The following is a 23,043-nucleotide window of genomic DNA, read 5'->3' as shown; positions in this document are numbered from 1 at the left end:
GAGCAACACCAAATCCAGGGTCACACTCTGGTCTCACATTTGCCACCCGCCCATACATTCGACTAGTCATTGCTGGCAACATATAGTACTACAGAATGTGTCATGCCCTCCCTCCACTCAACCTCTTCTCTCTCCTGCAGGGACATTGGCAGGCTTTCTGCTGAAGATTAGCCAGAATGCAGGTTCCACTCAAAGAGAGCGATTACTCCTCTAGCTGATAGTCCCTACATGAAGCGTTGCTCTGGGTGCTTACTGGGGGTCTGCCTCCGCAGAGTGGTATCCCCCCCACCCCCGAACTCTTCCCTGCAGATACTCTTATTAGGAAAGAGTCACATTGTTCATTAGGACCGGATGTGTTCAGATATTGAGCAGGTCTCTGGAGTGCAGGCCAGCCTCTTGAATTCCCACTCCATGACTAGTGGATTTACATAACTGTAGGAAAACAGCATCCTGTGTTCATGCAGGACCCCAGAGACCTCACAGGAACCTTTTAATGCAGCAGCCTCTAGGGTGTGTGACAAAGTTCCTCCTCTATCTTGGTGGGTCCTGCGCTTATTGGCGGATTTCCTTGCCTCAGAGATTCACCATGTGGGTTGGGGAACAGCCCAGAGACCTTCCCCTCTGGGAGAACCCACAGTCCAGGTCAATTGGGAGGTTTGGGGGGTGGGGGGGGGGACCTGGGCCCACCCTCTACTCCGGGTTCCAGCCCAGGGCCCTGTGAACTGCAGCTGTCTATAGTGCCTCCTGTAACAGCTGCATGACAGCTACAACTCCCTGGGCTACTTCCCCATGGCCTCCTCCAAACACCTTCCTTATTCTCACCACAGGACCTTCCTCCTGGTGTCTGATAATGCTTGTGCTCCTCAGTCCTCCAGCAGCACACCCTCTCACTCTCAGCTCCTTGCGCCTCTTGCTCCCAGCTCCTCACACACTCACACCACAAACTGAAGTGAGCTTCTTTTTAAAACCCAGGTGCCCTGATTAGCCTGCCTTAATTGATTCTAGAAGCTTCTTCTTAATTGGCTCCAGATGTCCTAATTAGCCTGCCTGCCTTAACTGGTTCTAGTAGGTTCCTGATTACTCTAGTGCAGCCCCTGCTCTGGTCACAGAAAACTACTCCTCCAGTGACCAGTATATTTGCCCTCTACCAGACTCCTGTACCCCACTGGTCTGGGTCTGTCACAGGTGGAACAGAATAGCACACAGCAACACTGCATAACAGCTAAGGATAGGAAGTGACTATTGTACCCAGTTGAAACTGCAGGAGGAATTTAGGGAGGCAGAACCCAACTGGTGATGCTATTTGAACAGGGAACCAGGATTAACAGCCCAATTATGGCAAGGAACACCATGGGAACTGCAGCCTCCAATCTGCTAAGTGAGTTCACATGGTGAGCTAAGAGGAAGGGTAACAGCAAAGGCTGTCAAGGGGAGAAGAGCAGTGGGACGGGGAAGGTGATGGGTTAGCTGCTTTTGCTGTTTTGCAGGGAGACAGCCCAATTGTTCATAACATATCAAGTGTTTTCAACCCGAGACTGGAGGAGGGAAGCAGAAATGCTGATGACAGACCTTGGCAATACCTAGGAGAGGGGACCACATGGAGCAGAAGGTGACACACTGAGGGTGCTAGCCTCGTGGTTCTAGGAAAGCGGTTTTGCAGGGGTAAGAGCACGCATGGCAAGAGACATTTGCTGGTTTCCTGGCTGCCTTTCAAAGCGAGTGGCTCTCTAGACAAAGGCTCTGCCGTTTCCCTAGTACTGGAGTGGGAGGTCATCACTGGAAAGCAGCAAACTGTGCATTTGGAGCACACAAACCAGGTCAATCAGCCACCATGTATCTGATTTGCCCCTTCCCCTTGCATCAGGCCCTTGACTCACCTCTGTCAGACCCCTTTCTCTGGTAAAAGCTGAACTCCTTTCCCCTAGCACATGGGGTGAGAGGGGTTTGGGCCAGGGAGTAGGCAAGGATCAGTTCAAAGGAGAGCTGAGGTCAGGCCTTTCCAGCCTGCGCCTGCTAGCTCAGTAGGGACAAGACCAAAGACGGCACATGCGAGAGCTCTTTGCGTTTTGCCATTTCCCCTCCTGCTCCCTTCTCCTCTGCCAGGCTCAGCCCCTCCAGCAGCTTGTCCAGTCCCATCCCCTGCTGCACTGGTGTCACACGCTCCCTAGCAGACAGGAGGCTAGTCCAGGCTTAGCTCTGCTGCAGGGGAGGCTAGAGAACCTGGGCATCTAGTGCACAAGCTGCTTGATGCTCACGCCTTGGTTCTACAAGCCTGCCCACAGGTGCTGCAGGGCGCAGGCCCGGCCTGCTTGAGAGAAGAGGCAGCAGGCCAGGCTCCAGCAGCAGCACTCCTAGCACAGCAGAGGGAGGGGAATGATCTTCAGATGCTCCCATCACACAGTGGCTCGATCATACCTCAGAGCCTCCCCCGAACGCCACACACCAGATCTGCTCAGGAAATAGCACTCGGGGTTCCCAGCCCACCCAACCTGGTGCACCCACTGCACTCACCTTAGAGGAGGTGCCGAGGAGGGCGCCATCTTGTTTCCAGGACACACTCTGGATCAGGTCACCGTGAGGTTCCAGTGCTGGGAAGGTAAGCGAGAATTGGAGTCAATCCCTGCCGGGCACAAGCTGCCAGCCAGGCACAGCTGTCAGTTACCACTAGGGGAGGGCAAAAGGGGGGCGATTCAACCCCACCCCCACAAATATACAGTCTCATCCCAGGCCATGCCACAGGCCAGACACTTAGCACATGGCAGCACTTTAGAAGAGTGGCTGCAGTTTGCACCACTGCAGGCATTAGTCTCTTCTCCAGCTAACAATTCCATTTCAAATGTTGGATTTTTGCCTGGAAATAAACAGGCGACTGAATTTGGGTTCATTTTCACACAAGGGGCATGCCTCAGCCCCAACGACTCCCAGTCTAATTCAGAGGCAGGCAGCACCAGGAGAAATGGCGCACTTGAGGGACTGGCAGTAGCATAGGCCTCCTTCATATAGGGCCCTGGTTCAAACCCAGCTGAGGCCAGGAGTGCCCAAGTGCCATCCCAACAGGGGGGCTGTTCAGTGGCCAGCATGACACGTCTGCTGGTCTCACACAGGCCCTAGAGTGAGGGGAGCAGGTGCCCGCACCACACGCTCTGGACAGGTGTCTCAGCAGGGAGGCCAAGGAGTAACTGGGCCACAGTGCCTGAACTCCCTGTAGGGTGGCCCTTTTGGGACAGGGTTAAGATGCTGATGGGTGTCTAGGAAAGTCACTTCCCATGCCCTGCAGCACTGCTCAGGTGGCAGCTTTCACCAGCACTGAGGTCGTTCAGAAAGACACTGCATCCACAAAGGGGACACAGAGCCAGCCCAGGGTCTAGCCCCAGGCAGGTAGCAGGAGTTCCCGGAGTAAGTACAGCTGAGCAGAGACTTGCTCCAGCATTCACTCAGGAGAAGACTGCGCCCAGGCCAAGGCACATGCTCTGCAGGACTGCGAAGGCCGTGCCTACCCGTCAGGGGTTTCTGCTGGGCCACATCCCAGACCGTTGCCGTTCTCCCAGCTCCGCTCACCAGTACGCCATCTGCTGTCGGGTGGAACTGGAGTGTCTCCACCTGGCACCCTGCCGGCCCCAGGGTCACTCCAGGGCAGGAGGGCAGGTCCTGGCCGCTCTCAGACAGGCGCCACACCTTCACCTACAGCCCGAAACAGTAGGGTGAACCCCGGCAAGACCCTTCCCCCATGCCCAAATCCCCCAGGAAGATGCCACACACTCAGAAGGCTCCATTTGTCACAGCACCCATGTGTAGAGGTGGGGTTTGAACTGGGCTCCCCTAACCTAGAAAGCTGGCGACAACTGCTTGGCCTTTCATCTCCAGGGCTTTGTCCCTGCCAGGCAGGGTGACTGGAGCCTCTGTGGGGTCCCCAATCCTACCCAACTGGGTATGCAGCCTGGGTGCCGTGTGGGATTATAGATCCGAGGCAATCACAGCCCTTTCCCCTTCCTTCCCCAGCATGGACGGAGCTGACACACAGCCCACCTGCCTCACAAGTGCGGTTGCCCCTCAAGCCCACCCTCCCTGCCAGAGGTGGCAGCTATGAACATCTTGGCTTGTTGCCAGCAGAGCACAGTTCCCATAGCCTGTCACTGCCCCAGACCCTGAGGGGGGCACTGAGCCTGCATCCGACTGATCTCCTTGGGCTTTTGGCAGCTGCTTCTCCCCCCACAACTGAGAAGGTGTTTTCATCCTTCTCGCAGTCCAAAGGCCGAGCACCCTCCTCTGAACAGCTCTGTTTTACATCCCCATCTCACGGCCCTGTGGCTACCCCTCAGCCCCACTCCTTAGCTCTCCAGGAAAGGTGCCATACAAACCAGGGCCAGCTCTCTGTATGGGAGAGCCCAGAGATGACCCTAGAGCCACAGGGCCACCCCGCTCCCCTGCTCAGGGGGTTTGCTGCACGCACCCCCCTCGGCCCCCGTTTCGATTTACACTCACGGTTTCATCAGCGGAGCCTGTCGCCAGCAGGAGCGCGTCGAATGGAGAAAAGTCAAAGTCCGTCACCACGTCTGATGGGGAGAGAGGAGAGCAGAGGTTCGCTCCAACAGCATGTTGGCTCTCAGCCCCTAGGCCGCAGCATGTCTGCTGCGGCCACGGCCTTCTCGCTCTCTGCCCTACAACAGTCTTGCTACATGCTTCTCCCAGACCCCATTGCTCCTGGCAGGCAGCAATGGACAAACCTCCACTGGCTTAGCAGCTCTATTTCCACGAGCAGCCGGAAGATCAGATGCTCATTGGAGCCCCACTGCTGAGCTAGGCATCTCAGGAGAGCAGAGTGGCTCTATTTCAGCCCTTGCTAACCCGCTGTGGGACACCTTCCTTTCCCTTCTGCTGCCATGAGCTAACCAGCCTGTCCCAGGTGTCCTGCCAAGGGATGGAGAGAACTGGCTTGGTGCCCTTTCTGCTTTGTTAGGGACGGATCGAAAAGGCCTGACAAGGGAGGTTGTGGCGACTGGTTCCATATAAGAAATTCCAGTTTTCTCGGAAGACCGTTGAAAACCCTGGAGGAGGAGCAGAGACAGCTACTCAACTCAAATGTCTGGAGCAGCTGGGAGGAAAGCACTTTGTGTGAAAGATCCAGCCATCCCATCTGAAGGCCAGAAGAGCTCCCATCATAGCCCAGGAGAGCAGGGACTCAGCTTTCTGGGTTTGATTTGTACACCCTGTAATGGGAGCAAACCTGCTGCTTTAACACCCGCACTCAGGCCTTCTGTACCTATCAAAGGGCTCGAGCCCAAGTGGATTTTCCATTGCTGGCCCCCTACAAGAGAGGCAGTGGAATGCCTTGCTAACTAAGGCATACAGTTGGTGTGAACATCTGCAGGAGCCTCACGAAGTCAGCCAGACAGCGTCCAGCCCAGACAGCGCCAAGGCCAGCACGCAGATGCACAGCTCTGTCAGGACGCACTACTGCGGCTCGAGGCCCTGGTTCAGCAAGCGACGCCGCTGGTAACAAAATACCCCTTTGTGATTCCCTGGTTTGGCATGCAGGCCACTGAAAGGCACTCCTTGTAACTCCATCTGCAGGGACCTGGGGGAGGGAGGCTGGCACAGTAATTAACAGCCCCTCTGCTGCATCTGGCACGCTCAAGAAAGTAGGTCACTGCGTACTTTTCCATTTGTACAAAACGACGAGATACAGACCCATAAAGCATTAAAAAAAACACACACACACAAACTTCTCCGGCTCTGATATCTGCTGCATATGCCCTGAAAAATCCTCTGGTTGGAGCAGGCAGCCTCTGTTGAGACAGGCCAGCAGGCTGTCTAGGCGCTGCCCTGCAATCCCACTAAGTGGTCAAGTACTCTCACACGCTCTGTCCTAGCACATCAGTTATTGGGATTGTGGGCGACAAGTGCCAGCTCCTTTCCAAAGAGCCACTGACAGAGAGATCCAGACATTGCTTGGCTGCAAGAACCTCGTGCAGGACATGGGAGGTGGCCCATGGCTAATGGATTAGCAGTAGGCAAGGGAGACTCTCACCGCTAGGTCACCAGTTCAAATCCGCACCGGGTCATTAATCACAGAAACTCCTTGCCTTCCAGTGGCTGACCCATGAAATGCATCTGGTGGCTCTCGGTCCTGTTCTCAGCATATAGGAAAGTGCCTCACAAACCTGTCCCTTCCTGGTAGGGTCAGAAAGGCCTTTGAGACTGCTTGGCTCCCACCCACTAGCGCTGGTCCCTTATTCGGTATGTTTTGATCTGGCGAGCTCACCTGAATGGCAGCACAGCTGGGACACAGCCCTCTTCCTTCCATCCCAGCTCTCCAGCGGCACAATGCCCAACACGCCTGAAAGACAACATAGGTCACGAGCTGCCCACCAGTCCATCATGGCCGCCCCTTGCTGAACACCATCCTGCTACCCAGGAGTGCCACATACCACACAAGCCTAGCATCCAAAAGCAAGCTAGGGGTGGCGAGTGGACATGCTTCTGATGCCAGCTCAGCTGGGAGCTCCCACCTCCTGTGGGTGTTGGGTTCCATTCCCACAGCATGTTCACAGGGAGACTCGGGTTGTGAAACTAACGATGTATCACAGTCACAGATGACACCTCAAGGGCTGAGGGCAAGCACGTGAGAGCTCCCCCAGCCATTGCTGGGGAGTGCCTGGACCAATCATTAGCAGAGCGCACCACCAAGGGAGTTTGCCAGCTTCGTATCGGCCTGGTCTGAAGCACAGAGCGCTATTGGGGGAGATAACGGTCACCAGGGTTCACATAGCACATTCCAGTTACGGTCCGTTATTGGCGAGTAATGACTGAGATGACAGTCACCCCGTTCACTTCGACATCTCAGTGGATCCCAGGAACCAAGCAAAACCAGGCCAGTACCCGAATGGCGCAGCCGCCAACCACAGACGTGGGGTACGTGGTCCACCATGCGTGTACCATGGTACCAGCTGGGGGACATGGTACCACCATGCTTCCCGGAGACATTCTGCCGAACCAATGCCCCGCAGGGCATACGGGGTGCTGTGCTGCTAAAGCCATCTTCCCCATGAGGCAGGGGCCCTGAACACTGAGGTCCGTTATATTCTTGTCTTTAAGGAAGATAAGAAATCACATGATCTTGTTGTAATCCAGCCTCCCTGCCTCTGCTTCCACCTATTGTGCCCCCTGCTGTTGGTTGTTCTAACTCACTACACCTTGTTATTAGTCTGGAGCCTCTAGTGTTAAGAGACTCAGATTCTAGTCACTGCCCCTCTGTGCCTCAGTTTCCCCACCTATCCAATGGGGGGAATGTTTCCTTTCTCCGTCTTGTCTAAATAGAAAGTAAACATTATCCGTGTTCCACACCAATCCGAGTGACCCTTCTCCGCCAAGGCTCCACTCCAGCCCGCCCATCTCCTTACCTGCCGAGTCAGCATTAAACGCTATCAAGTGGCAGCTGGACTTGATATGGTTCCCACAGGAGATGGTGGAGCCGGCTCGGACATCCCTGATCCAGGCCTGGAATCCAGAGGAGAAATCAGTATTAGGAGAGGCCTGCCCTGAGTGAGCTGGGGAGAAGGAAGAGGAGAGAAGCAGCCATGGAGCCAGATCTCCCATGCATCCAAGGGAGAAACACAGTACTTCATCCACCCACCACCACACAGCTGTGCCCCTGTCTCCCCAAGCCATTGCTTGCCCCAGGGGGTTACTTGCAGCATCCCTCTCCCTTGCTCCATTTCTAGCAGTGTTGGGCGCCCTCTGGGACTGCAGGCTAGTTCTGGGAGCAGCTACTTGCCCTGCCCAGCCTCCCCGGCCAGCCCCAGGGGGCTCTCAGCAGGCTTGCCCGGGCACACCCTGGGGCGCAGGCAAGGCAGGCAGTGCAGAGCATGTGGATTCTCAGACTGTCACTGGGGGTGCAGATGGCAAACAGCCCCCCAAACAAGGCTTCCCCCCATCAGGACGAGGAGAGATCGGTGGGGTTCCCCATTCCCCCGTACTCCACAGCTCACTCCCTATCTCCCCTCCACCCCTACCCCCACAAGCCCAGAGTTACAGACAGGTCATTCCAGGGCTGGCTTCCAAGGAATCCTGTCCAGTGGTTATTTGCCACTCCCAGACCCTTCCCCTCTTGCTCAGATTGGGGAGTGCCCGTCAGGCAATCCAGCCCTGCTCTGGGCCTGCCTGCACTAAGTTACCCCAGAGGCTGTCAGTCCTCAAATCCTGCCCTGATGGCTCATGCGGAACAGCCCCTATCCAGGTCTCTAGGAGCAGAAACACAATCACATCATCCGGCCAGGAATGAGCATCTCCTCCTCTCTCCACACCCCCATGGTAGAGGAGTCTCACAGCGCACCCTGATGGCCCCAGCCCAGGCACTATCTGACAAGGGGGTGCATAGACATGTCTGAGTTCACAGCCAAGGATGCCTCACTGAGAACTCCCTGCTACCAGCCAGGGGACAGCAAACTTCAGCTGACCACACCAGTCCTGGCACCACAAGAGTTGCTCCCCAGCAATCAGGGCCCGCTGAAGACTTACAGCTTTGTATGGGCAAATCTAAAACCTGATGTGTCACCTGGTAAGTGACTGCACCTGGGCTCTAGGATCTGCACTGCCAAGGGCTCTGCCTACACTGCAAACAAGAGGTGTGACCTTAGCTCAGGTTAGCTAACCTGGCTTACAACAGCAGCAAGAACACAGTCCCGTGGCTTTTAACTGGGTTAGGAGCTGGAGTTAAAACCTGTAAGGGAGCCTGAGGTGGAATTCAAGCATTAAGAACACACCTTTTATTTGCAACACGGACATACCCTATGAAACACGCTCTGCACTAACTGCACTTCCTGGCTGGCCTGAAAGCACGTCCCACAGCAGGAATCTAACTTCAGTACGGCCCAGGACTGGGTCACTGGGACAAGGTCTTTTTGATGTGTGTGTCCGTGCTCAACAATCGCTCCTAGCTGGAACAGTGTGAAGAAGCTGGGAGCCAAAGCAGCTTCCCTGGTGCTGACCCTAATTACCAGGCAATGGGCAAAGTCCCGCAAACAAGAGAGTCACTCTCTCTCCATTGCTTCCTCTAGTCTAGAAAGACTCAGTCTTCTTGGGACTGAGCACTCGCCTCTGAGCCCCAAGCCCGGCTGAATCACTGCAGAACAGGGCAGCATCTGCACCCACATCCTCCGAACAATCCCCTTCGCCCCACAGCCTTCACACACCCCTGCGCACAGCCACCCCCAGCAGCATCTCAGTCCACACCCAACCTTCTCAAAGGCCAGCTTCAGGGCCCAGACTCTTTTGGTCCTTGCCCTGATTTTCAAGCACATGCCCGAGAAAATTTTAGCAGAAATTGTGAAGAGTTTTCACCATCTACAACAGCACCATGAAAGACTCAGCTTTCTCTGGGGCACGAGGCCTTGGCAGAGACCAGCATGGAGAGGTTTAGTGCGACCAGCAAGAAGTTACACAGTGACCATTTAGCAGGGACACCGACGGGTGAGAAGTGGGCAGCACCATTCTGACCATATTCCTCTTTAATCCCCAGACCAACACCAGGATGTAGCCCCTTTCCAAGAGCTGCAGATTAACAGCTAATACTGTGCAAGAAACGGGGCCTAGAGTAGCTCCATGCGTAGCACCACTTTGTTTTCGAGCACTAGCCATTGGAGACAGCTGCCACCCACTAACCCCGGGCAGAACCGAACAGGGACAGAGAGGGACAATGGGAACTGAAAGCCCTGCTGTAAGTCTGTTCTCATGAACTACCTGGGCTACGAATCACCTGTCGAACGCCATTGAAAAGATGTGATCTCTAATGGCACGCAGCCTTGACTTGTAGCCCTGGCAGGTCAACTTTCACTGGACCCTTGGACTAGCAGTGCTTTCGTGGCACTGGTCCAAGGCCTAATATAGCCAGTCTGGAGCTATGGCTCAATGTAATTTCTAGTTCTTGAACTCCCAAACTCTTAACAGTTCAAGGCAGCTCGATCAATTCAGACTGTAAGGTACTGGCTTAAAACCCTTTGGAGTTTTGTGCTCAGCAACAAAATATTGTTGTGTTGGTTTTGCACTGATGTTGGTAGATTGCTTCTGCTCAGCACACTTCCTGTCTGAGACAGGTCGGAGGAAAGGGACTTAATTGAGATCATCCTAAAACACTTAGTTATTTTTGTTGCTGGACACTAACTTGGTAGAGCACTTCCACGTCCTGTTTCAGCTGGAAATTAATGCTCCGGATGAGGAAAACACACATGCTTTTAAGTAGCCATCAGGCTGAGAAGCTGAAAACTACCAACATTCTAAGGGTTAAGTCCAACTCTAGAGTAGAAGTTATAACAGTTTATGACTGCCTATGCAAAGGATTTCTACCCACTCAGCGGCTACTGGCAGCTTCATAACTTGGCTTGTGCATGCCCAGAGTTACTGAGACAATATCCTTGGCAAGCTACAAGGTTTGTTTTTCTCTCTGATTGATCCACAATTGCCATCACTTTAGACCTCTGTAGCCCCTGCCCATTTTACAGACAATTTGTTAACACAGCCCTGCAATCTAGGAGTTCGACAAAATATAAGCAGCAAATATATGTGGCAGAACTTGGAACAGAGCCCAGAATTCTGACTCCCAGTCACCCGCGCTAATGACTGTTCCTACAGTCGCTGGAGCTACTAGGGAAACACGAGAACAATGCACAGAAATCAATGTCAACTTTTTACTTTGCAAATCCCTAAGCTTGAGTGGCAAAGATGATAACTGCCACTGACAGGCCTGATGCTCATGCGACACTAGGATCTGGAGAAGGGTCACAGTCAAAAGCCATCTTAAAATATTTCTAGTCATATTAGATTTTATCAATCCCTTTTCATTCAAACCGAGAGGTTTTGGTTTGGGCCCTAGTTACATTACTGCAGTTAGAGCTAGCGCTGTCAGCAGAGCACTAGATTAGGAGGCTGCTGGCTAGCAGGGGAAGGGGAACAGATACTGAGGGAAGGAAGGAATTTAACACATAAAGGCACTTGCCAGATCTGCATCATGCTGTCCTCAGGACAGGCTGGCCATTTTAGTCATCTGCACTTAAAAGGCTAGCTACATTTAAATGCTAATCCTCACCTTTGAGTGACAAGATGAAGAAATGCTCCTACCTGGGATCTGATCCTGTTTTGGCTAAGAGGGACAAAGGTTATGACTTGGGAATATTATTCTCAACATGAAAAATATTGTTGGAGCTGGAAAAGGGAGTGAACAGTGAAGTGGCAATATTTGCAGGATGACAATGACTTAGATTAGCCAGGACTAGAGGAGATTGTGAAGAATTTCAGAGACACCCAAGTGAATAAGTACACAATAGTTATAACATTCAAAAACCAGTTGGAGAACACTTCAATCTCCCTGGTCACTCGATTACAGACCTAAAAGTCGCAATATTACAACAACAAAAACTTCAAAAACAGACTCCAATGAGAGACGGCTGAATTGGAATTAATTTGCAAATTGGACACCATTAAATTAGGCTTGAATAAAAACTGGGAGTGGATGGGTCATTACACAAAGTAAAACTATTGCCCCGTGTATCAGGGGTAGCCGTGTTAGTCTGTATCTACAAAAACAAGGAGTCTGGTGGCACCTTAAAGACTAACAGATTTATTTGGGCATAAGCTTTTGTGGGTAAAAACCTCACTTCTTCGTCTTTAAGGTGCCACCAGACTCCTTGTTGTTTTTATTTCCCCATGTTTATTTTTCCCCCATACCGGTCCTCACACCTTCTTGTCAACTGCTGGAAATGGGCCATTTTGGTTACCACTAGAAAAAGTTTTTTTTCCCCCCTCTCCTGCTGGTAATAGCTCACCTTAATTGATCACTCTCATTATAGTGTGTATGGTAACACATTGTTTCATGTTCTCTGTGTGTGTGTATACATCTTCCTACTATATTTTCCACTGTATGCATATGTATCCCTCAGGAATATGGGGCACTGTACAGCTGTGATGGTGGGACTGTGAAGGGAGTGCAGGACAGTAGGGGATCTGAGTCAGGGACCTGGGCAGGGGGTATGGTGTGCAGAGTGCTGTGCAGTTGTGGTGGGAGGGGTCTCTGGGCAGGGGGTGCTGGGCATAGCGGGTCTGGGGGCATTGGGCATAGGGAACTGTGCTGGAGGTCTCTGGGTAAGGGGGCACTGGGCATAGGAATCTGTGAGGGAAGTCTCTGGGTGAGGGGGTGCCGGGCATAAAGGCAGGACACTGGGCAGGGTGGAAGGGACACGCTGGCAGTGCAGAGCTGGGCGGGCCAGTGTGCGCCTAGCAGTTGTGGGTTTGTAAACAGTGCCCTTGTGCTGGGCTGAGTGGGGCCACTCCTGCTGCACTGCACCTCATTGTCCCCAACCGGCCCCTCACTCTGCAGACCACCACCCCCATCACATGCCCTACTTCCCCAATCGGGGCCCACAAATATGTTTGGCGCTGGGCCCACAAAAAGTTAATCCGGCCCTGCACCTCGTTCATGCCAAAGGGAAGACTTCCTTGCAGCAGACAACAGCTCCGCCAAACATGGATGCATTCCCCCAACGCCTGAGGCACCTCGAAGGAGCTACCACAGCCTGGCCAGTCTGACACAGACACTCATCTCTCCTCATTTCTCCAAGGACAATTAGCTACAGTAGCTGCCTGGTTCCCACACCTCAAGCTCTCATTCATGAGAGAGAATGCAAGCCTCGCTCTCAGGTGCCTTCCAAACAGCGAGGCAGACACCGAGGGGGAGCAACTTTTGTCCCCCAGGACGTGGACAGGCCAGAGGCTGAATGGTGCAGGGCTGGAAACCAGGGATCGCTGCAGTGCCTTTGCGTCTTGGTCACCCGTTCAAAGCCGAGGCCAGGACAGTGGTGACGCCGCCATTATTCCCTGAAGGCAGAGGCGATGCATGTTGCTGATCTCCCTCCAGGTCCCAGGGGATGAGCTGCCTCAAACACTCACCAGAAACTGGCCCCTCCCATTCAGGCATTACGGAGCCCAGGACAAGATGTTAGGCTCTGCCCCCATCTCTTTTGGCACCCCAGTCAAACCTGGTCTCACCTCACAGGAGTGGCAGGGGAAGTGCTGGAGCAGGAGCCTGCTCCGGGGCCTCTCTCAGGCTAGAGGGGGATGCTGGTTTAACCAGCAGCTCCACCTGCCCTCTTGGTGATGTCAAGGAAAGCAACAAGACATGCTGGGAGCGAGAGACAGAGCACAGCTGGTGCTGCAGGCTTGAGTCTCCCTGACACCCCCATGGGTGTTGCCAAGCTGCTGCCCAGGAGCCCTGGGGCTTGGACAACATTCCCAGCAAACCCTCCTGACTGGCAGCCCTTGTTCCTTCATGGGCAGGTTCAGCAGAGAAGCCAACAAGTGGCCTATGGAGACCCACCTGCCCCGACTCCTGGATGTGGCTCCTCTGGGTGGGAGCGAGGGGAGCAAACACTGCCGCCCTACTCTGCAAGCAGAGGAGTTCGTTCTCCACAGCTGTCAGCCCAACACTTCCACAAAGCATCTGATTCTATTCTAAACCGAGCCATGAGCATCCTGTGAGAAGCTGGACCTTGCTGGCTACCAAAATCCATAACTAGCCCAGCTGAAACATGGGCCTGCTGCCAGCACAGCTCCCACAGCCTTCAGCGTGAGCAGTGACATCCATAACACCTGCCAGTCAGAGTGTATTTTTATACTCACTGCTGTTAGCAGGCAGCTCAGCTCCTGTTAGGCCTTTGAAATTTAGCAGTTTGTTAATCTGAATATGGAGAATCAACCCTTTGAAGAAAGCTTAAGCCACAGCCAGTCAAGATTCCAGAAGCATCAATGGGCCAGGTGGGTTCTTGGCTCTGCACACCTGACTGGGGTCCGAAGTACAAAGCCAAGAACCTATTGGGAGGTGCAGGGAGCTGCTATAACTAGGGCATTGCTTCCGGTTTTACCTGCAGAATTAATTTGACCTGCACACAAGAACTGCTGGCAGACAGCCGCTCATTGCACAGGGCCTGGGTTATGAGAACTTTTACGGTTTGCAGTTAAAAATATGGAAGGAGAAAAAAGTCTTCATGTTAAGGAATCAGAATTTGGGTCATACACATCAGATCTCATGGAGAGCAGCCAGCACCAAGCACTGTCCAGACAGTGCTCTGTAGAGGGGCAGCAAGATTGAGTGGTCTCACTCACAGCTGCAAGCCAGTAACAAACCCTAACCTGGTCTGGCCGCACCTTGCCACATGGCCTCAGGGAAGAGGTCATCACCTGTGCCTGCTAAAAGAGGGGAGCTGCAGGCACAACACTCAAGGCTCATCGCTGCACTGCTGCAGCCTCCCCTCCCCCCCACTGACTTTTCCTCCTGAATTGCTTGGACTTGAATCTCCAGTGCCAGGCAGCCCTGTAGTCTCCCTCAGAGAGCTGAGCGCCATCACCCTGCAGCCTGGCCACCCACCGTGGCACCAGCCTAACCCCCTAACACTTGCCTTCCCTTTCTTTTCTCGGTGTTCTTTAAAGGTATTTGTGGAATTCCTCATTGGCTTTTATCAGCAGGGCCTGAGCTGCCTTGCCTTCAGACCTGCTCTGTCTGATCTAGGAAGAGATTCAGGTTTCACACTGACAACAGATTTGAGGTCTGCACTTCAGTACTACTTGAGCACAGTGCTCCTGCACCCAGGGAAGAAGAGGGGCCATAATTCAAGGCAATGTATTTACCGCAGGAAAGGGCAGAATGCACAGTTACCCAGCCAGTCAGGGCTACCAAAACAACTACACCCCCTGGAATTAGGGCTTGTCTTCACTACCCGCCCGGATTGGCGGGTAGAAATCAATCTCTCGGGGATCGATTTATCGCATCTCGTCAGGATGCGATAATCGATCCCCGAATCGATGCACATCCTCCACCAGCCCAGGTAGGAGTGAGCGCCGTCGACGGAGGAGCCGTGGCGGTTGATTTGCCGCCGTCCTCACAGCGGGGTAAGTTGGATCAGATGTGTCGAATTCAGCTATGCTATTCCCGTAGCTGAATTTGCGTATCTGAAATAGATTCCCCCCCATAGTGTAGACATAGCCTCAGACTGGTAGCCAAAAAAACTCAATATCCTCTCCACCTGCAGTTACCCAATTCACCCACCTCTTCCCTGCCTAGATATTGTGCATGCCTCTTTTCTCACAGACAAACTCCCACTCAAGGGGGGCTCTGCAACAAGCCCCTAGTCCCCTGCCCTTCATTTCTTCATCCCTGACCCATAAAGGCCACCAAACCCAGAAAGGCTAATCTAGAGTCCTTATGGCTCTCATAACAGGGTGTCAAAAAACCTCCCAAGCCCTGAAACAGCAGGTCAGGATGGGGTCACTAGAGTAGCATGAGGCAATACTTCCTCCCTTTGCCCTGTCCCCTAGTCCTAGCCATCTGATGGTCTGAATACAGACAGACAAAATTTGGTCTCCCAGTGGATGATCCAACAGAGGGCACCTCAGGGCATTTCCTACTCCCGTTCCTTTCCCAATTTCTTCTCTAGCTGTTCCTTCTCTTTTCAGGCTCCCTCCTGTTCCAGTTCCCTCCCTTCTTCCAGGATCGGCCCTGTGCGCCTGAACAGAGTTTGCAGAAGAGATGTGATCTTGGTCAGTTTTACGCTGCCACTGGGAAGCACTGTGTGCCGGAGACGGGCAGCAAGACAAGGAGCTGTGCCCTGATCCTAAACCGGAATAGCAGAGGGACTACAGGCCAGGACGGAGGTGCATCAGCAGGGCCAAGTTGTGTCCAGGAGCGGAACAGCAGCTTTAGGTGGGTGAAGTTTGCACAACACTTGCCCACAAGATGACTGGCTCAAGCAGTTCTAATGGACATTAAATCAACTGTTTGAGAGGGGGATAATTAAATGTTTAAAGCTAAACTTTGCTGCCCAATAAACAAAAACTAAACAGAAGCGCGGTTGGTGAGTCGGATACTCTAACAGTTTGCCAGTGATCTCTCTCTACTGAACTGTGAGCACCTGGAAGCAGACACATCGTCCAATGTGACTGTAAAGTGCCATGTGCAATTATACTGCTCTATACAAAAACAAGCCTGACAAGCTATATAGCACCTCTCATTTCTGAGCACTCAAACGTATCACTTCCCTTCTCTTACCAACCCACAAAAAGGCAGCCACCTCTGGGGGGAGTGAACTGACCTGAAGCACACAACAGCTCTATACAACAATTCAAAACTGAACTGAAGACCTTCAGTTATCCTTGAGGAGAAACCAGAACAAAAATTCTGTTGCTGTTTTCACAGCAAGTTGGGGAAACGGTGTGTGTGAGAGGAAATCTAAGGAAACAGAAAACTGTACTGTCAAGGAGGGCTGCACATCTTGGACACCAACCTGGGAGATACTCAGGGCTTGTCTTCACTACCCGCCCGGATCGGTGGGTAGAAATCGATCTCTCAGGGATCGATTTATTGTGTCTCGTCGGGACGCGATAATTGATCCCCAAATCGACGTGTGTACCCCACCAGCCCGGGTAGGGGAGCCGCGGCGGTCAATTTGCCGCCGTCCTCACAGCAGAGTAAGTCGGATCAGATACATCGAATTCAGCTACGCTATTCCCGTAGCTGAATTTGCATATCTGAAATCGATAGCCTCAGACTGGAAATGAGACAGTGGGAGCCACTGTACTCAGCATTGAGAGATTATTTAGATGCCTCCATATGGACACTAGAACCTAACTTTAGGCACACACTCATTATGAAAATCTTAGCCAGGGATTCACCTATCCCCCAGGGGAGCTGGGGCAAATGGCCAGTGCAGCACTCCGAGATCCCCACCAGCCAGCTGCTACAGAAGTGCAGGGCTGTGCATAGCATGGCAGAGAGTCACAGAACTTTAGACTCTTTAGGGAGATCATTACTACACAGGCACAAAACATTTTCATCATTTTGAATGTAGTCATTCAGAGCTTCTCACACTTGCATGCACTGTGCACTATACAGCACTGCAGCGAGCTATCCACAAGTCTGCACCCTCACTTCCTTATCTACAGAATCATGGGACTGCACAGTTCCACTCTGCACCACTCAGGGGCACAGAATTGACTTGGGCAGTCCCTTGGTATCACAGGAGCAGGTTCAATCTTCTGTTTATGTAAAGGAAATAGTTGGGTATTAATATATTTCTTTTGCCTTTAACGGCCGCAAATTTACACTTTCAAGAGTGAGGAAATGTGAAAGATACGCTGAACATCCTTAACTCCCAATGGAGTTCCTGCATAGTGCAATTACGAGTTAGGCTTATGCAGTGTGCCTCCAAATTAAGGGGCTGATCCTCTAGCCTTAGTTTGCATGAGATGGCTAACAGAAGCCAATGAGGCCACTCACCACATGTAAACAGGCTGCAGGATGAGGCCCTTGTTAGAGCACCTTCACTCTTCTGCTTCCTAATGCTTAAGTTTCCAGCCTATTGCATTCAGAGTGTTTGACACCCAAGATTCCCAGTTTGCACTGAGAGAAGTTCCCCATAGTGTTGCATTTGTGGATCGCTGTCATGCAGTGTCCTCACCTCCTGCTCTAATTCACTGGTAGCATAACATGCACACAGCCAGTCTCTGCCACATTAGCATAAAGGGCATGTTGAAACATTTTCCTTTCCTAGCAGGTTAAGCTACAATTTGCTCTGTAGACAAAAGCTCTACAGCACAGGGAAGAGGTTACTCAACCCCTGAGAGGAAGAGAGGGCGGAAATGCTGAGAACATCTTGTGATACAAAAACCTAAACTGAAAACAGTTGCAAACAACACTTTGAGAAGTCCATTGAAACAGCACACTGTGGTAAACTTAGCATTTCAAAGCCACATGGCACCATAATATCTAGCAGAGCAGTGTCATGAGGAAAAAAGTTTCTAGGGAGAACACTTACAATAAGGCAGATAACCCCAGGTGAAAAATGCTAAGATCCAACACAGGAACACAACAGTATGTGTTTTACAGACAGGGTGCCAACCACACAGCCTAGATAGCAATGAAGTCACTGAAAACTCATTTTGAGTCAGCTGGATCTTGTTTTCCAGTGATTGTTGGTATGAAAAAAATCTAAAACCAGCATGTGTGTTCAGGGACTGGTTGTTGGGATGAGAGTTGTTCTCTGATTTCTGACAGTTAAAAAATAATGCAGAACAAAGCAGCCTGGAGATGGCCTGAAATCAAATAAAGCCCAGGAAATGTGATGCCGTTTAGAAGTCTGGATGTGGACAGGGGAAGCACTGGTAAGTCCAAACTAGAGGGCTCACGTCTACTCACAGCCGGGACAGGCACCTGGAGATCACTGTCCGTCAGGGAAGAGCCCCCCACTCCAGGACCTCCACCATCCTGCACCACACATGGCTATTCATGCCAGAGCAAGCTGGGAGCGGAGGGTTCTACTTCCACTGGATCCCAGTGCAGTAACTGGGAGTGATAGAGCAAACAGACTCGGACCCCAGAGCCCATCCCAACCACAGGTTGCCTAGGACCAGCTGTGACTGGGCAACCTCAGGAAGAGACGTTGTCCCCTTCCCCATCACCCCAGGCTGCATGGGCAGGGAGGGAGTTAGAGGGGAGGGGACAAGGCCCTTGTGGGGCCCACCCAGCCAACCCTGCCCAGCATCATGAAATGTCAGAGCCCCTCAAACTGCACCACCCAGCTCTGCCTAGCACCTGGGAGCACCAGGAAAGGGGCTCCAAGGGGAGAGCCATGTGTCCTCTACCCCCTAGAGCCTGTGGGGGGGGGGGATGGAAACTGACCATCAGGGGCCAGGGCAGGGTGGGAAAAGTGGAGGATCAGGGAGCCTCAGGGGCAGGGCCCCCCCAGAGCAAGACAGGGGAAGCAGGGGTGATCCTCAGGGGTGGGGTAAGCAGGGGAAAGGGGCTCGGGGACCCACAGAGGCGGGGGCTTCGTGGGTTCCCGAGGGCGGGGCTGGGAGAGCAGGGACGGGGGGGGGTTGGGGTCCCCAGGGACGAGGCTGGGAAAGCGCGGGTCCTCAGGGGCCCCCCGGGGCGGGGCGGGCTGCCCGCGGCAGGCGGGGCGGAGCGCACAGTGCGCGGCTGCGGGGGCGGCCCTGCCCCGGCCGGACTCACCTCCTTGCGGGCCGGCTTGGCCACCGCGTGCCGGAACCGAGACGCCTTGAAGCGGTTCATGGTGCCGGCTCGGGGCTCTCAGCGCCTCTCCCTCCCGCGGGCTCCCGCTGCCACCGCCGCGCCCTCCCCTAGCCGGCAGTCCCACCCCCGCACCAGTCCCCGCCCCTACTCCGCATAGGCCACGCCCCTGTGCCAGGCCGCGCCCCTGCACGTGGCCACACCCCTTCTTCCCACGGGCCCTGCCCCATCCTGACCCCGCCCCTATTTACCATAGGCCCCGCCCCTGGCTGTGGCACAGGTGGTTGAGTGATGCTCAGGACACATTCCCCCTGCCCCTTGGTTGGATGTGTCCCCGGGTGCTGCCTGCTAACTATGTCCAGTGCCATGCTACTAGCAGGACCAGGAGCCTACCTGAGTGAGGGCAGCCCCCAGCATAGCTCTGCTCTGACCTGAGCTGCAGGAGGGGACATACCCTGCATGGGGTCTTGGGCCCATGACTGCAATGGGACGGTGACCCCTGGGAACAAGGCCTGAGCACTGGGAGGCTGCAAGTGCTGGTCACTGCAGTGTCGAGGTTCCATGGTTTCCCTTCCCTGTCCCAGACGGCAAGGGGCAATAGGGTAGGGTACCACCAGCCTAGGCATGGCCTGGTCAGCAGGGGTTCATTGTTTGCCCCTCAGGTCACTTCTGAGCTCCACTCCCTACATGACCAGACAACAGTAGACAAGGACTCCAGACTTCAGCCGACCAACACCAGACTGCTCGTTAATAAAACCAGTTCTCGCCATGCTCTGATTGTGGATGAGGTCTTGTATCGGGGGGGGGCTTGCCCAGGGGCCGGAGAGCCTGGGTCTAAGCCAGAACTATTGCAAGAGGAGACTCACCTGAGAGGAGTCAACTGTTGCCAGTGTAAAAGGCAGCAGTAAGCACCAGGGCTGTGTGCGCAGATGGAGGTAGGTGAGGTGTCTGCTGAGTGGAATATGGGCTTTGTGCATGGCAGTTGCGTTGGAGGTGGGTATGAACTATGGGGCTAGTATGATGGACATTGTGTTTGTGACTTTAAGGTCTATTTTGAATTACTTTAGGCTATGAACCCCATTTCAGGTGAGAGCTGGTGATAACCTTGGGAGGCTGTATGCTGCTCCTGAAGAGAGGGAACAGAGCAAGGGCCCCGTGGAAATGTCTTTGGCCACGAGGGGGTTCCAGGCAAATGGCCACCCTGCTACAGGCCTCCTGTTGTACTTTTACTGACCCATGGCTGGATAGTTCCCTTGGTTGTGAATTAGTACAGCCTTAAGAAGCAACAAAGAGTCCCGTGGCACCTTATAGACTAACAGATGTATTGGAGCATAAGCTTTCGTGGGTGAATACCCACTTCGTCAGATGCACATATTCACCCCTGAAAGCTTATGCTCCAATACATCTGTTAGTCTATAAGGTGCCAAAGGACTCTTAGTCTGGATCTGTAAAAAGCAACAAACACGGCTACCCCTCTGATACAGTACAGCCTTAGCCATTTGGTGGCTCAATGATGTGAGAACCTAGGGATGGGCAGGAAGGGGAATAACCAAGCTTTCCGCATGTCAGAGGTAAGGCATGCACTAGAGATCTACTCCTTCATGGACAAGGTCTTGATATGAGTCTTGAGATACGGTGAATAGGATGTGATATACAGCAAATAGAGAGGGTATAGGAATTCTTGTGGTATATACGGACCACCCCACAACATCATAGACCTCCAATAGTGGGACTGATCCTGTTTTTCTACATTTGAAATTCAGGTAGGTGACTGGAGAACTGGTAGGATTGTGACATCACAGACATCATGGAAGTGAAGCCTGATTAAAGGAGAGACAATGTCATCTTTATTTGGGTAGTTTAGCACTTTACATTTTTATTTGTTTTGGGGGGAGAGAAAAGATGGTGGTTATTAAAGATTCAGCACACCTGCCCCTTCACTTAACGGATAGGAGAGCTCCTAATACACATATTGAGTCATACAAGAAATCTTCCAACAAGATTCAGAAGATCAAACACAACATTCCTTATATTTGTGAGGAGAAAAAAGAGAGTAGAAAAATAAACTTTCAGGCCTTTTTATACAGCATAAGATAGCAAAGGGGGGGGCATTAAAACCCACTCTTTAGCTCACCTTTTACTGGGTGAGAGACTGTGTCCTTTCCTTCAGTCCTGGAAAAGATCCTGACATAACAAAGTAATGGGTTAGATGGTTGCAATATACTATTTTTTTGGTTTTTTTACAATGCAAATATTAATAATAAAAAATAAGATAAGGTGAGCACCGTATCCTTTGTACACTTTGTATTCTGTGTCGTAATAGAAATCAATATATTTGAAATGTAGAAAAACATCCACAAATATTTAATACATTTCCACTGGTATTCTATTTTTTAACTGTTCAATTAATCACAATTAATTTTTTTAAACACAGTTAATATTTTTGAGTTAATCGCATGAGTTAACTGCGATTCATCAACAGCCCTAGTTTATTCTGAAACTAACCTGGTTAAGGTTGACATATATTTTTAAGGTGCATGCCCTATAAATATAAACTGCATAATAAATGATAATAATGCTTAGATACAGGCTGGGGAAATGACAGGTCCCAGCATGCAATGCTCCATCTGAATATCTCTTTAATTAGGCTTGTGGGGTCCCCCATGAGTAGCATTCCATTTCAATCTAAGAGGATGTTCAGCAGGGAGCTGTGACTCCAGGAGACACACAGACTCCCCAAAGGATGTTGGGTTTGATGTGCATGTGCTGGGCACAAGTGGTGGCTTGTGAAATTTAGGAGATCAGACTAGATAATCTGGTCCTTTCTGGTCTAAGGTCTTAGACTTTATGGAGTCCAACTCCCAATCTGGGCCAAAGTCCTCCCTCTTGACATCAGTGCCTCTTTAATACACAGGTGTAAACCTATAGGAACATAAGAATAGCCACTCTGCGTTGGACGGTTGGTCCGTCTAGCCCAGTATCCTGTCTTCTGACAGTGGACGATGCAAGAGGCTTCAGAGGGAGTGAACGGAACAGGACAATTTATCAAGTGATCCAGTCCCAGCTTCTAGTGGTCACAGCTGTGGGGACACCCAGAGCATGGGGTTGCATCCCTAACCATTTTGGCTAATAGCCACTGATGGACCTGTCCTCCAGGAACTGACTTAATTCTATATTGAGCCCAATTATACTTTTTGGCCATCACAACATGCCCTGGCACTGAGTTCCACAGGTTGACTGTGCTTTGTGTGAAGAAATATTTCCTTTTCTTTGTTTTAAACCTGCTGCCTATTAATTTAATTGAGTGACACCTAGTTTCTGTGTTATGTGAAGGGGTAAACAACACTTCCCTATTCACTTTCTCCATGCCACTCATGGATTTTATAGACCTCTATCATATCCCCCCCTCAGTTGTCTCTTATGAAAGCTGTTCCATCCCTCTAACAATTTTTGTTGCCCTTCTCTGTACTTTTTTCAATTCTAATATGTCTTTTTTTGAGATGGGGTGACCAGAACTGCATGCAGTATTCAAGATGTGGGTGTACAATAGATTTATATAGTAGCATTATGATATTCATTGTCCTATTATCTATCCCTTCCTAATGGTTCCTAACATTGTTAGTTTTTTTGTATTGGTGCTGCACATTGAGCAAAGGTTTTCAGAGAACTATCCACAGTGACTCCAAGATCTTTCTTGAGTGGTAACAGCTGATTTAGACCCCATCATTTTGTATTTATAGTTGGGATTATGTTTTCCAATGTGAATTACTTTGCATTTATCAACGTTGAATTTCATCTGCTATTTTGTTGTCCAGTCACCCAGTTTTGTAAAATCCCTTTGTAAATCTTCACAGTCTGCTTTGGACTTACCTATCTTCAGTAATTTAGTATCATTGGCAAACTGTACCCGCTCACTGATTACCCCTTTTCCAGATCATTTATGAAAATTTTGCACAGCGCTGGTCCCAGTACAGACC

At 51.8% G+C, this 23,043-nt stretch overlaps 1 protein-coding gene across 1 annotated transcript in view; it reads right to left on the bottom strand.

The window, feature by feature from the left end:
- CORO7 (coronin 7) overlaps nt 1-19,154 on the bottom strand; it is a 165,271-nt gene extending 146,117 nt beyond the window's left edge. The window contains exons 1-6 of the mRNA XM_054041318.1: nt 19,049-19,154; nt 7,401-7,497; nt 6,263-6,337; nt 4,483-4,553; nt 3,498-3,681; nt 2,512-2,588 (exon numbers count right to left, since the gene is read on the bottom strand). Coding sequence (XP_053897293.1) covers nt 2,512-2,588; nt 3,498-3,681; nt 4,483-4,553; nt 6,263-6,337; nt 7,401-7,497; nt 19,049-19,108 — 564 coding nt within the window. The 5' untranslated portion in view covers nt 19,109-19,154. The remainder of the gene's footprint in view (nt 1-2,511; nt 2,589-3,497; nt 3,682-4,482; nt 4,554-6,262; nt 6,338-7,400; nt 7,498-19,048) is intronic.
- Nucleotides 19,155-23,043: the final 3,889 nt, after the last annotated feature.

The sequence above is a fragment of the Malaclemys terrapin genome, chromosome 10 (assembly GCF_027887155.1).
Source record: "Malaclemys terrapin pileata isolate rMalTer1 chromosome 10, rMalTer1.hap1, whole genome shotgun sequence".
Taxonomy (NCBI): Eukaryota; Metazoa; Chordata; order Testudines; family Emydidae; genus Malaclemys; species Malaclemys terrapin.
Note: the sequence above shows the minus strand (reverse complement) of the source record. Positions and strands in the feature narration are given on the sequence as shown.